Source organism: Rattus norvegicus, chromosome 3 (genome assembly GCF_036323735.1).
Source record: "Rattus norvegicus strain BN/NHsdMcwi chromosome 3, GRCr8, whole genome shotgun sequence".
In the NCBI taxonomy this organism is placed as follows: domain Eukaryota; kingdom Metazoa; phylum Chordata; class Mammalia; order Rodentia; family Muridae; genus Rattus; species Rattus norvegicus.
In genome coordinates this window covers 118,788,039-118,801,475 of record NC_086021.1, presented here as the reverse complement: position 1 = coordinate 118,801,475, position 13,437 = coordinate 118,788,039, and the positions used below count along the sequence as shown (strand labels likewise).

Below are 13,437 nucleotides of genomic sequence, written 5' to 3'. Positions count from 1 at the left end.
AGAGAGAGATGCATGTACACGCATAAACATGCAATTAAAAATAAGAAAATAAAGCTTTAAAAAATAAATAATTCGGCTCTCTGCTCCTCCCTGTTCCAGAGACAGCCGCATCTTCTTGTGCAGTGCCAGCCTCGTCTCATAGACAAGATGGTGAAGGTCTGTGTGAACGGATTTGGCCGTATTGGGCGCCTGGTTACCAGGGCTGCCTTCTCTTCTGACAAAGTGGACATTGTTGCCATCAATGACCCCTTCATTGACCTCAACTACATGGTCTACATGTTCCAGTATGATTCTACTCATGGCAAGTTCAAGGCTGAGAATGGGAAGCTTGTCATCAACGGGAAGGCCATCACCATCTTCCAGGAGTGAGATCCCGCTAACATCAAATGGGACGACGCTGGTGCTGAGTATGTCGTGGAGTCTACTGGCGTCTTCACCACCATGGAGAAGGCTGGGGCTCACCTGAAGGGTGGGGCCAAAAGGGTCATCATCTCTGCCCCTTCCGCTGATGACCCCATGTTTGTGATGGGTGTGAACCATGAGAAATATGACAACTCCCTCAAGATTGTCAGCAATGCATCCTGCACCAAAAACTGCTTAGCCCCCCTGGCCAAGGTGACAACTTTGGCATCGTGGAAGGGCTCATGACCACAGTCCATGCCATCACTGCCACTCAGAAGACTGTGGATGGCCCCTCTGGAAAGCTGTGGCGTGATGGCTGTGGGGCAGCCCAGAACATCATCCCTGCATCCACTGGTGCTGCCAAGGCTGTGGGCAAGGTCATCCCAGAGCTGAACGGGAAGTTCACTGGCATGGCCTTCCGTGTTCCTACCCCCAGTGTATCCGTTGTGGATCTGACATGCCGCCTGGAGAAACCTGCCAAGTATGATGACATCAAGAAGGTGGTGAAGCAGGCGTCCGAGGGCCCATTAAAGGGCATCCTGGGCTACACTGAGGACCAGGTAGTCTCCTGCGACTTCAACAGCAACTCCCACTCTTCCACCTTTGATGCTGGGGCTGGCATTGCTCTCAACGACCACTTTGTAAAGCTTATTTCCTGGTATGACAATGAATACGGCTACAGCAACAGGGTGGTGGACCTCATGGCCTATATGGCCTCCAAGGAGTAAGAAACCCTGGACCACCCAGCCCAGCAAGGATACTGAGAGCAAGAGAGAGGCCCTCAGTTGCTGAGGAGTCCCCATCCCAACTCAGCCCCCAACACTGAGCATGTCCCTCACAATTCCATCCCAGACCCCATAATAACAGGAGTGGCTTACGAGCCCTCCCTTCTCTCTTGAATACCATCAATAAAGTTCGCTGCACCCTCAAAAAAATAACTCAGAAAGAGCCCACATAAATAGCTTAAGAATACACCTAGAGAGTTTGTAAACAAAACAAGAACAAACAAAACCAAAACCAACAAAAAGCCCCACAAAATTAATTTCAAAAGCAGTCAACTGGAAAAAATGATAGAAACAACAATAGAAGTTAATGAAATGGTGAGATTATGAAGGTAACATCACCTTGGCCCAGTGTTTTTCTTTGTCTACCTGGTCACTTCTTAGTCTTTCTACCACAAAAGACAAATTCACCTTGACAGTGCTTCTGGGGACAACCATGACATTCACTATAGTTTAAATATAAAATGTAGTGTCTGGAGCATGCCACTGAGCTTTGCAAATGAAGCAGATGTAATTAGGAAACTTGAAATCCATTACTAATGTAACCCCCCCAGCACTGATATAATTATGATGTAAATGAGCTTGAACACCAAAAGAGTTTCTAAGGCGTGAGCCTGTTCTTGGTCTGGCAATTAGTAAAGAACTGAAAATTTTCAACTGGCTTATTCAGCCTGTTGTCATTAACTGTCTTCCATAGATCAACTCACGAGAAACAAACAAACAAAACAAATGGAAAGAATCACTGTAAGGAGGACTTGGCTCTGTTAACAGATAAAGATTGACAACTGTTTTCATAATTAATCATAAAAAAGAGAATACATAATTAATAAAACTAGAGATGAATAGTGGGGCATTACAAGACACATCAAAGAAATTCAGAAAATCATAATTCTACATCTCAAATCACATATTCTACCAAGGTAGAAAACAAAAAGCAAGAACTTAATTTCTATTCACTGCTGATCCACCAAAGATAAACCAAGAGAATATTGATAATTTAAACAGTCCTACAACAAGCAAACAAAAAATTAAATACTAATAAAACATCTACTTCTAACAGCAAAGGTTGTAGATAGACTTACTACAGAATGCTAGCAGCCATTTGAAGGTAAAATACAACCAGTGCTTCTAAAATTATTTTATAGAAACCAAAGGAATATTTCTAAACTCTTCTAAAGTTAGTATCTCTCTAATACTAAAACTACATAGACAACAAAATAATATGAAGAATTGTAGACATATATGATAAACATAGATGCAACAGATGCAGATACTGACACCCAGTCATTGGATGGAAGTCAAGGATCCTTGTGGTTGAATTAGGGAAAGGCTGGAAGAAATTGAGGAGGAGGGTGATCCCATAGGAAGACCAGCAGTCTCAACTAATCCATAACCCTAAGATCTCCCAGACACTGAGCCACCAACCAGGCAGGATACAGGAGCTGGTCTGAGGCCCCCAACACATATACCGCAGAGGGCTGCCTGGTCTGGCCTCAGTGGGAGAAGACCTGCCTAACCCTTGAGAGACTTGAGGCCCCAGGGAATGGTAAGGCCTGGAGATGGGCAGAAATCCTCTTGGAGACAAGGGGGTAAGGAGGGATGGGATGAGGAATTATGGGAGGGTGATCTGGAGATCTGGAGGGGGTAACAACTGGACTGTAAAAAAATAAAAGAAATAAAAATATTCTCAACAGAATACTTGCAAAGGGATATAGAAATACATCCAAAGATTATTTGTAGAGCTGTAGAGAAAGCAGTGGCTGCACTTTCAGTGGCCCAGGCTTGATGCCCATTAATAACAAGGAGGTTCACAACCAATGGGAAATCCATTTTCAGGATATGCTTTTTCTATGAGCACAAGGTACACAAGTGTTGCACAGACATACATGCAGAAAAAAAAATCCACGCACAGAATAAAAATGAAAAAAAAAACCACAATGGTCAAATTGGTTTTACTCCAGATAGGGATGATTCAATATGTACAAATTGATAATTACAGAAAACCATAATTGCTTAATTTTTTTTGCCAAGTTGGTACAAACAATGACTACCTGGAAAGAAGGAAACTCATTCGAAGACTCTAGGACAAATAATATAATCAGTAAAATACTTGCCTGGTCTCTCATAGGCTATCTATACACTTTTATTTTTACTTAGAGGGATACATTTCTTATTTTAGAGTCATACTTATAATTACCTAAAAGTATGAAAACATAAACAATTTTATTAGGGTATAATTGGCTTCTCAGCACTTTAAATACTATCGTGTCTCTACATTAATCAGTACCCATTTCAAAAAATAAAACAATTTCTTTCCCTTAGGTTGAGAAAAACACAGGTATATTGCCACAATCACAAGCGTTTGAAGGGAGTTGGACATGATCATTTTGCAAATTAGTAATAGTAGATTCCTCAGTGAATTTGCATCTGACTCCCAGCTCCAGAGTTTTGATCAGGTTTATTGGTCTGATCAATGGTTTGGGTTATTACCCATGGAAAAGGCCTCAAATCTAATCAGAAAGTGGTGGGCTACTCCATAGGAGCAAAGCTATTATTGTACTGGTGGACACATATTGCTTGGTAGGTCATTCATTGCATGCAGATTCCAGAGATAGAAATCTCTGATGTCTTTTCATTTCCAGTGCCTTACATAGGACCTTCCAATACCATGATAGTGAATCAGCTCAGAAATATTTCTGTCACTTTGAAACTGATTGCTCTATGTCTTAGAGCCAAAGTATGTTGCAAGAGGGTTGTACCATTCAGTCATGGTGAGCAACTGTTTTGGAAGCCTCTGGAGGCTTTTCTAACCTATAAAATATAGGAAGCTAGAACAGCATAAATTCTTAAAAAATGCATGTTAGAGGTCTGTAATGTATTAGTGAATGGATTAAGTACAAATGCATGAATTAAACAGTGAATTTGTGCTCATGGTACTTGGGGAGATGACATTTAAAATTTTACATAAATGTTAACAAATATAGAATGAAATTTCAGTCCTTATGGCTGAGGCAACTTAGAAAAAAATCATCAGGCTTCATTGGTAAACTTTATTATGATATTATGCTCATTAAGTTGAATAAGAATATGTACAGAGTTTACTGTTATTTCATACACAGCTTATTACATTTGTCTGAACTCTTCTTAATTATTTAACATTTTTGTAGATATCAGTGTTAACCAAAAATAATGATATTACAACTTGGCAAGGGGTAAGTTACAAGTTTGGGGAATGTGGTGATACATAGAATTATATTCAAATAAAGTTTACTAAGTTATGATTCACAGAGAAAAACATGTTAGTTTGGTAAATAGACACTGTTCTACTTTATTGATGACATAAGAGAATGGGTTGAATAATATTTCTGTATGAAGGATCAATCATACTTTTACTGTAGGTGAATAACTCACAATGTTGTGGTGGCTGATTATAATGTGTTATGTTCTTTGAAGTACATTAAACCTATACTGGAAGTGGGGGTGGTAAAATATTGAATATAAATAGACTTTCTGGCTTGAAACTTATTCTGTGGAGTCAGTCTCTATTATTTGTATTTAATTCAGGTTTCTGGATATTAGGACTTTCCTTGGAAATCCCTGTAGGTGTTTATGAACCTTTTCATAGCATTTTTCATCTCTTTATTTCTCAGTGTATAAATGGCTGGATTTAGGAGAGGTGTAAAAACAGAGTAAAATACAGCAAGAAATTTGTCCAACCAAGTGATATTGAGGGGCCACACATAGATAAAGATGCAGGGTACAAAAAAGATCATCACCACAGTAATGTGGGCAGTGCATGTGGACAGTGCCTTAGATGCCCCAGCTTTAGAGCTTTGGTGAACAGTGATAAGGATATATGTATAAGATATGAGCAACAGAATAAAACAGGTTACACCTACAACCCCACAGTCAGCATACATTAAAATATCCAAATTATGAGAATCCATACATGCTAGCTTGATTACCAGTGGCATGTCACAGAAGAAACTATCGATTTCCTTGGGACTACAAAAGGGCAGCTCTACAATCACTACCAGGTGACTCAAGGCATGCACAATGCCAATGGTCCAGGAAGTCAACACCAACCCAGTGCATCTCTTCAGGTTCATGATGGTGAAGTAGTGGAGGGGTTTGCAGATGGCCACATAGCGATCATAAGCCATCACCACCAACAGCACCATCTCTCCTGCAGCGATGCAATGGGCAAAGAAGACCTGACACATGCAGCCTGCAAAGGAAATGGTCTTGTTTTCTCTGAAAAAGTCTGTGATCATCTTAGGAGTAGTTACTGAGGAAAGCCACATATCAACAAAAGATAGGTTGGCCAACAAGAAGTACATAGGGGAATGAAGATGGGGGTCAAAGGTTATTAAGACCATGATGACAATATTTCCTGATACAATGAGCAGATAAAGCATCAAAAACATCATGAAGAGTAAGGCCTGAATATTCTGTGAGTGGGCAAGTCCCAAAAGCACAAATTCTGATACCAGAGACTGATTACCTCCATCCATTATACTCATGTGTCTTCAGAAACAAGCTTCTGGGAAAGAGAGATCAATTAGAGGCAAGTAGAAAATGACTTAACTAATTGAATATGACATGTACAATGAAAGTGAACATCTACACCTGAAATAGAAAAGCACAAATGGAAGACAAGTCTGTGCCAGCTTTGAGAAACATCAGTGCCCAATGTGAAAGCTAATGAGCCAAGAGCAACTCTCCAAAAGGAGAAGGTGTGATTCTTATACACATGATCTATTAGGAAATTTCTTTTGCAGGATAGAGTAAGGAAGAAAGACAGCAACTTGAAAGTCTAAAAACGTGTGTGTTTTACCAGTGAGTTTCTGAACATTAATCTCACCAGCAGTCATAACAATTTGTAACAGAAATGAGACTTTACTTTGAATAAGTATAAACTTTTGATTTGATATGAATTACATTAAATTTCAGTATAAAAGTTCTAATAGGATCTTGACATTTTGTCAACATCATGTATAATGACTCCATTGATCATCAGTAGAGTAATTTCTCTGACATCATTGAATTTAAAGGTTGACTTAAATCTGTAAAGTAGATGTAGATGTTTCATCCTTATTCTTGTGGCCATGATATATAGAACTCCATACATGAAATATATGATTTGAGCCTGGGATGTAAAAACCAGAATTACAATATCTTATTAACAAACTTATCGTATGATTTATTTATTCATCTAAACTGCCAATTGAGCTACCACTGTAAATTCATATAGAAGTGATAATCAATGAAGAAGGCATCATATTCAAACAGAATTATGAAAGTTAACTGAACCCTAATGAAAGCTTAGAATCCTTACACTGAAATATTTTAGTTTCCTGACATGAACAATATGTTATCTATCATTCTTCTGTCATGTTTTCTCATTATGACACTTATCTATTGATCATCTATATTGTTTGAAAGAAGAGAATCAATTACATGAACTAATAAGCAAAGGATGCCTTTGAATGTTTACCCTGGATGAATGTAATGCTGAACATTTTGTGAACAGCAGTTTTTCACATCAAAGGCCAGGTTTTGTGTAGATAGTGATCTGTAATTAACACTCAAGCTGGATGGTGGGAAATCATTGCCTATTTTCTTCATCTTCAGTAATTTTCCTGGTGTTTTCAATGTTTAGGTTTCATTTTTTTTCTCTGAAATGTCTGTACTGAAAGAAATAGAGCCAGTGAATTATCAAATCTCTCTTATTATCATCAGAGTTATATTCACCTTCGCTTTTTTGAGGACTCCAAAGAGTAAGAATGAATAGTATACTCAAAATGCATTAGGTAATACCTCTATTTGCTATAAAAGCATGATAGGAGACTTGTGTGCTAGATAAATATGTGTAATTTCTGGAGAGTACCAGATTCTCTAAGGAAAATACACTGCTATTTCACAAAACATAACTGTGAAGCTTGAAATTTTTGATAATTTTCCAAACTCTACCTCTAAATGAGTTTTTATCCTGAAAATTTCCAGGATAGTTTTCAAAACCTCATTTTTGTATCTTCTTATACAATTTACTTAGATGATGGAAATTTAGTATTTCTTCATGTGTTTAAGATAAAAATTTGCCTCTAGGCACACATGTGCAGAGAATGGCATTGTCTAGTATCAACGGAGGAAAAGTCCTTGGTCCTGTGAAGGCTCATTTTCACAGTATAGTGGAATCCCAGGGTTTTGAGGTGGGAGTGGGTGGGTGGGAGTGAGAGCCTCCTCATGGAAACGGGGAGAGGGAAGGGGATAACATTTGAAATGTAATACATAAAATATCCAAGAAAAATGAAATTAAAAAATTTGCTGCAAGATGACCGTACACATTCTTAGAATACAATTGCCCAATAAAAATTTATCAGTTTGGATATTAAGTTTTATATTGACATTATTCACAATCATGGAGGAATTATCATATTATTCTATCAATATTAGCCAAGTAGATTTTTTAAATAAGTAAGATTTTATATATATATGTGTGTTTGTATTATATATATATATATATATGTATATATATAAAATCGGTTAATAATATGCATGACCTTGTCTTAGAAGAATTTGTTTACATTTCCTTACCTGCAAAACTAACACACTTAAGTCATAGAGTATTGAGAGGGTGTAAAAAAAACACACATACAGAGAAATCAGCAATATTTTCTAGCATTTGTAGTAAAATGATCCATAAGATTGTCTCCTTTAAACTTTGTGTACATCTTAAACTAATATTGTTTGTACTGTTTTAGATAATCAGCTGAACACTTTGTTTCAGATTACACACACACACACACACACACACACACACACACACACACACAAACATAGGCATGCAACCCCCCATATATCACTTTAAAAGCACCTACGGTACAATATCAAAGGGTATTTATTAATGAGCATAATTATGGATAATCTGGTTACAGTGTGTAATTATGAATTGACTCACAAATTCTTAGCAAATATAAATATTGACACTATTACAGAGTTTAAAACTTTGATACCAAATCAATCTGCATAGAAAAAATATTTAATGAGAGAAAATAATAGTTGGTTTAAATGCTGCTAAAAGGACAATTTGGCATGTTTCTACCAACTTTTTAAATATCACTCACCTAAATTATGAGAATAGCCACCAAGTTAGAGAATTCCAGATGAAGTCATAGAACACTGTACTGTATCTACACCCTCTAAGGGTGTGCCTTTTGGTGGTAGGAGCACTCATATGAATCTACAGAAAATTCTGGTGGTTCAAAAGATAGTGAAACAATTTAGTTGGCTTCTAAAATTGACATACTGAAAACATGCTCAAGTCCATATATAATGAAATTGATAGAAAAGATACCTATAAATATTTCAAGCAATACCTTAGAGTTTGGGGGAGATAAGATGACTTACCAAACTCATATTTCCTCCATTTTCTTTCTTCTGATGTGTTCTCATGAAGATGTCCATTTCATGCAGATGTATTGTCTTGAAGCACCTCTTTTAAGCTTCACCTATGTTCACTGCCTAAAGTTGTCCCATGGGTGAAATGATTTGCTCTGTTTCTTGAACAAAATGAGAACCCTGAAATTAATTATCTTGAGAATCTCTTAGGGATTTCTCTGTTAAGAATGATACCAAGTGCTACTACTTACTTGTGAAACTATAGACAAATTCTTATTAGTCCATAAATGACAACGTTTGTACATTTTTTAAAAAAAATTCAACTGACCAATAAGAACCAAGGAGTTTTGTGATATTGTGTTATATTACTATGCCTATATCATCTAAGTGAATAAAATTGTTTTATAGATACAAGAGACCAGGTACTAAACAGTATGAGATATGATAACACAGAGTTATGTTGTGAATACAGTTTTCTAGTGCATGAGACAAGATTGTGTTAAATTGGCACACAACCCTGGTCACTTGGTTAATGGATTTCAGTCTGATATGTGACTCTATATGATGATAGCAGGTATGAATTGGGTGCCAAGTATAAAAACCACATTAGAATTTTAAACTTTTATTTTTAAAATTATGTTGCATGTAGGTTTTGGTGAGTCCTGCTTTGATTATGGAAGTCAGAGTAGAACTTTGTGAAGTTGCTTCTCTCCTTCCACTTATCAAAGTGCTCTGAGACTGAACTCAGGTTAACAGACTGGCATAAGCAAACCCTTTTCTCTTACAAGATATCTTCTCATACTCCCCCGTTATGTTTAAGGAAAAAAAGACATAAATGTACATTTTAAATATATTTGTTCTTATTTTTAATTTAATATAATTCTACAAGAATAAAATAAAAAAGATACAAGTGACATTTGAAGGTACAATTTATGAAATTTTGATATGTACCATCAGCCATCAAGAAATCTTCTCATGTAAGCATTAAATATTTGAGGAAAAGACTGAACCCCTAGTGAATGTGATTGTTGGGGGGAGGGCGGTAATGGGGGGAGGATGGGGAGGGGAACACCCATATAGAAGGGGAGGGGCAGGGGTTAAGGGGTGTTGGCCTGGAAACTGGGAAAGGGAATAACAATTGAAATGTAAATAAGAAATACCCAATTTAATAAAGATGGAGGAAAAAATGCCATGATAATCTCCAAAAAAACCAACCAAACCAAAAAAAAAAAAAAAAAAAAAAAAAAAAAAAACTACTACTACTACTACTGAGGCCATAATTCTGAGAGGGAATCAGGTGGGGTAGGCCAGGGAATGACTGGAGAAGGAAGACACTGGAGGGATTGTGGGAAAGAAAAGGTAATGGGGAAATGATATATTTGCATCTTAGTTAAAGTAAAAATATTGAGAAACACTATGCAGGAATGGATGATTCAAACTATGAAAATCAACCAATTTAATTCACCATATAAACAAACAGAATGAAGAAAAATAAACCACACGATCATCTCAGGTGCTGATAAAGTCTTTAAAAAAAATCGACCACTATTTCCTGATAAAAGTCTTGGATAGATTTGGGATACAAGAGAAATACCTAAATATAATAAAGGTAATTTACTGCAGGCCAATATCCAAAATCACATTAAATGAAAAGAAACACAAAGCAATTTCACTAAAATTAGAAACAAGACAAGACTGCCTATTTTCTCCATATTTACTCAATATTGTAACTGAAGTTCTAGCTAGAACAATAAGACAACTTATGTAGATCAAACAGATAGAAATTAGAAATGAAGAAGTCAAAGTGTTATTTTTGGCGGATGATATAATACATAAGTGACTCTGAAGATTCTACCCTGGAGCCCCTACAGTGAATAAATGCCTTCAGTGAAGTGGCTGAATGCAAGATTAACTTTTAAAAAAATTAGTAGCATTTCTATATTCAAATGACGAATGGACTGAGAAAGAAATCACAAAAATTCCACTCTTCCTAGTAGGCACAAATAATATAAAACATTGTGGGGTAACTGTAACCAATCAAGTCTTTGAAGAAAGAAATTAAAGAAGATATCAGAGAATGGAAAGACTCTTTACGCTCATGGATTGATAGTATTAACACAACAAAAGAGGCCATCTTACCAAAATCAATCTACAGGTTCAAGGCAATCCACACCAAAATGCCAACCCAATACTTACAGATATTGAAAGGACAATACATGACTTCATATGGAGAAAAAATGATCTAGATAGCTACAGAAACCCTGTACAATAAAAGAATTCTGAGGTATCGTCATCCATGATTTTAAGCTATACTACGTAGTTATAGTAATAAAACCCATATGGTATTAGCATAAATACAGCCAGGCTGATATGTGAAATCAAATTAAAGACCCAGACATAAATCCACACATATATGGACACCCAATTTTTGGTAAAACCAGAAAAAACAAATAGAAAAAGGAAAGTGTTGTCAGGAAATGGTGCTGTTCTAACTGAATGTCTGCATGTAGAATAATGCATATAGGTAAATATCTATCCACCTGAACAAACTCAAATCCAAGTGGATCAAACACCATAACATAAAACCAGATACAGTGAACTAGGTAGAAAACAAAGTGCAAATAACCTTGAAGATATTGCCACATGAGGCAATATTCTGAACAGATCACTGATAGCACAGGCCCTAACATCAATAATTAATAAATGAAATCTCCTGAAATGGAAACATTTCTTTTTTTTTTAACAATATAAAAAATGTTTTTCTGTTTTTATTGGCAATGAATGCATTGAACGTCTCTAAAAATTTGGAAGGAACTAATAGCTTGACATCTTGCATCTTCTAACTATAAATGTACTTTATCTCTATTTTATTCCAATAAAACATTAATATCATTCACCAATGTTTTAACATTTTTAGCAGACAGAATTTGAAAATATTTTATTTGTCTCATACCTAGGCAACATTTCAATTTATTAAAAAACTCTCCCAAATTAAAAATAAATGTTCCCATTGTTATTCAATAGGGTATAAGTTATTGATTCTTTTTTTTAAATTAACTTGAGTATTTCTTATTTACATTTCGAATGTTATTCCCTTTCCCGGTTTCCGGGCAAACATCCCTCTAGTCCCTCCCCCTGCCCTTCTTTATGGATGTTCCCCTCCCCATCCTCCCCCCATCGCCGCCCTCCCCTGAACAATCACGTTTACTGGGGGTTCAGTCTTAGCAGGACCAAGGGCTTCCACTTCCACTGGTGATCTTACTAGGATATTCATTGCTACCTATGAGGTCAGAGTCCAGGGTCAGTCAATGTATAGTCTTTAGGTAGTGGCTTAGTCCCTGGAAGCTCTGGTTGCTTGGCATTGTTGTTCATAGGGGTCTTGAGCCCCTTCAAGCTCTTCTAGTTCTTTCTCTGGTTCCTTCAACGGGGGTCCTATTCTCAGTTCAGTGGTTTGCTGCTGGCATTCGCCTCTATATTTGCTGTATTCTGGCTGTGTCTCTCAGGAGAGATCTACATCCAGCTCCTGTCGGCCTGCACTTCTTTGCTTCATCCATCTTGTCTAATTGGGTGGCTGTATATGTATGGGCCACATGTGGGGCAGGCTCTGAATGGGTGTTCCTTCTTTGTCTGTTTTAATCTTTGCCTCTCTGTTCCCTGTCAAGGGTATTCTTGTTCCCCTTTTAAAGAAGGAGAGAAGCATTCACATTTTGATCATCTGTCTTGAGTTTCATGTGTTCTATGCATCTAGGGTAATTCAAGCATTTGGGCTAATAGCCACTTATTAATGAGTGCATACCATGTGTGTTTTTCTGTGATTGGGTTACCTCACTCAGCATGATATTTTCCAGTTCCAACCATTTGTCTATGAATTTCATAAAGTCATTGTTTTTGATAGCTGAGTAATATTCCATTGTGTAGATGTACCACATTATCTGTATCCATTCCTCTGTTGAAGGACATCTGGGTTCTTTCCAGCTTCTGGCTATTATAAATAAGGCTGCTATGAACATAGTGGAGCATGTGTCTTTTTTATATGTTGGGGGATCTTGTGGGTATATGCCCAAGAGAGGTATAGCTGGATCCTCAGATAGTTCAATGTCCAATTTTCTGAGGAACCTCCAGACTGATTTCCAGAATGGTTGTACCAGTCTGCAATCCCACCAACAATGGAGGAGTGTTCCTCTTCCTCCACATCCTCGCCAGCATTTGTTGTCACCTGAGTTTTTGATCCTAGCCATCTCACTGGTGTGAGGTGAAATCTCAGGGTGGTTTTGATTTGCATTTCCCTTATGACTAAAGATGTTGAACATTGCTTTAGGTGTTTCTAAGCCATTCAGCATTCCTCAGCTGTGAATTCTTTGTTTAGTTCTGAACCCCATTTTTAATAGGGTTATGTGTCTCCCTGCGGTCTAACTTCTTGAGTTTGTATATTTTGGACATAAGCCCTCTATCTGTTGTAGGATTGGTAAAGATCTTTTCCCAATCTGTTGGTTGCTGTTTTGTCCTAACTACAGTGTCCTTTACCTTACAGAAGGTTTGCAGTTTTATGAGATCCCATTTGTCGATACTTGATCTTAGAGTATAAGCCATTGTTTTGTTCAGGAAATTTTTTCCTGTGCCCATGTGTTCGAGATACTGCCCTAGCTTTTCTTCTACTAGTTTGCATGTATCTGGTTTGATGTGGAGGTTCTTGATCCAGTTGGACTTAACCTTTGTGCAGGGTGATAAGCATGGATCAATTTGCATTCTTCTACATGTTGACCTCCAGTTGAACCAGCACCATTTGCTGAAAATGCTATCTTTTTTCCATTGGATGGTTTTGGCTCCTTTGTCAAAAATCAAGTGACCATAG

At 37.2% G+C, this 13,437-nt stretch overlaps 1 protein-coding gene and 1 pseudogene across 1 annotated transcript; one reads left to right on the top strand and one right to left on the bottom strand.

Moving 5' to 3' along the window:
- Positions 1-132: 132 nt before the first annotated feature.
- Positions 133-1,283, top strand: Gapdh-ps97 (Glyceraldehyde-3-phosphate dehydrogenase, pseudogene 97; annotated as a pseudogene).
- A 3,476-nt stretch (positions 1,284-4,759) lies between these two features.
- Or4k52 (olfactory receptor family 4 subfamily K member 52) lies at positions 4,760-5,698 on the bottom strand. The gene has a single exon (NM_001000373.1). The coding sequence runs from the start codon at positions 5,696-5,698 to the stop codon at positions 4,760-4,762; it is 939 nt and encodes a 312-aa protein (NP_001000373.1).
- Between the last annotated feature and the right edge of the window lie 7,739 nt (positions 5,699-13,437).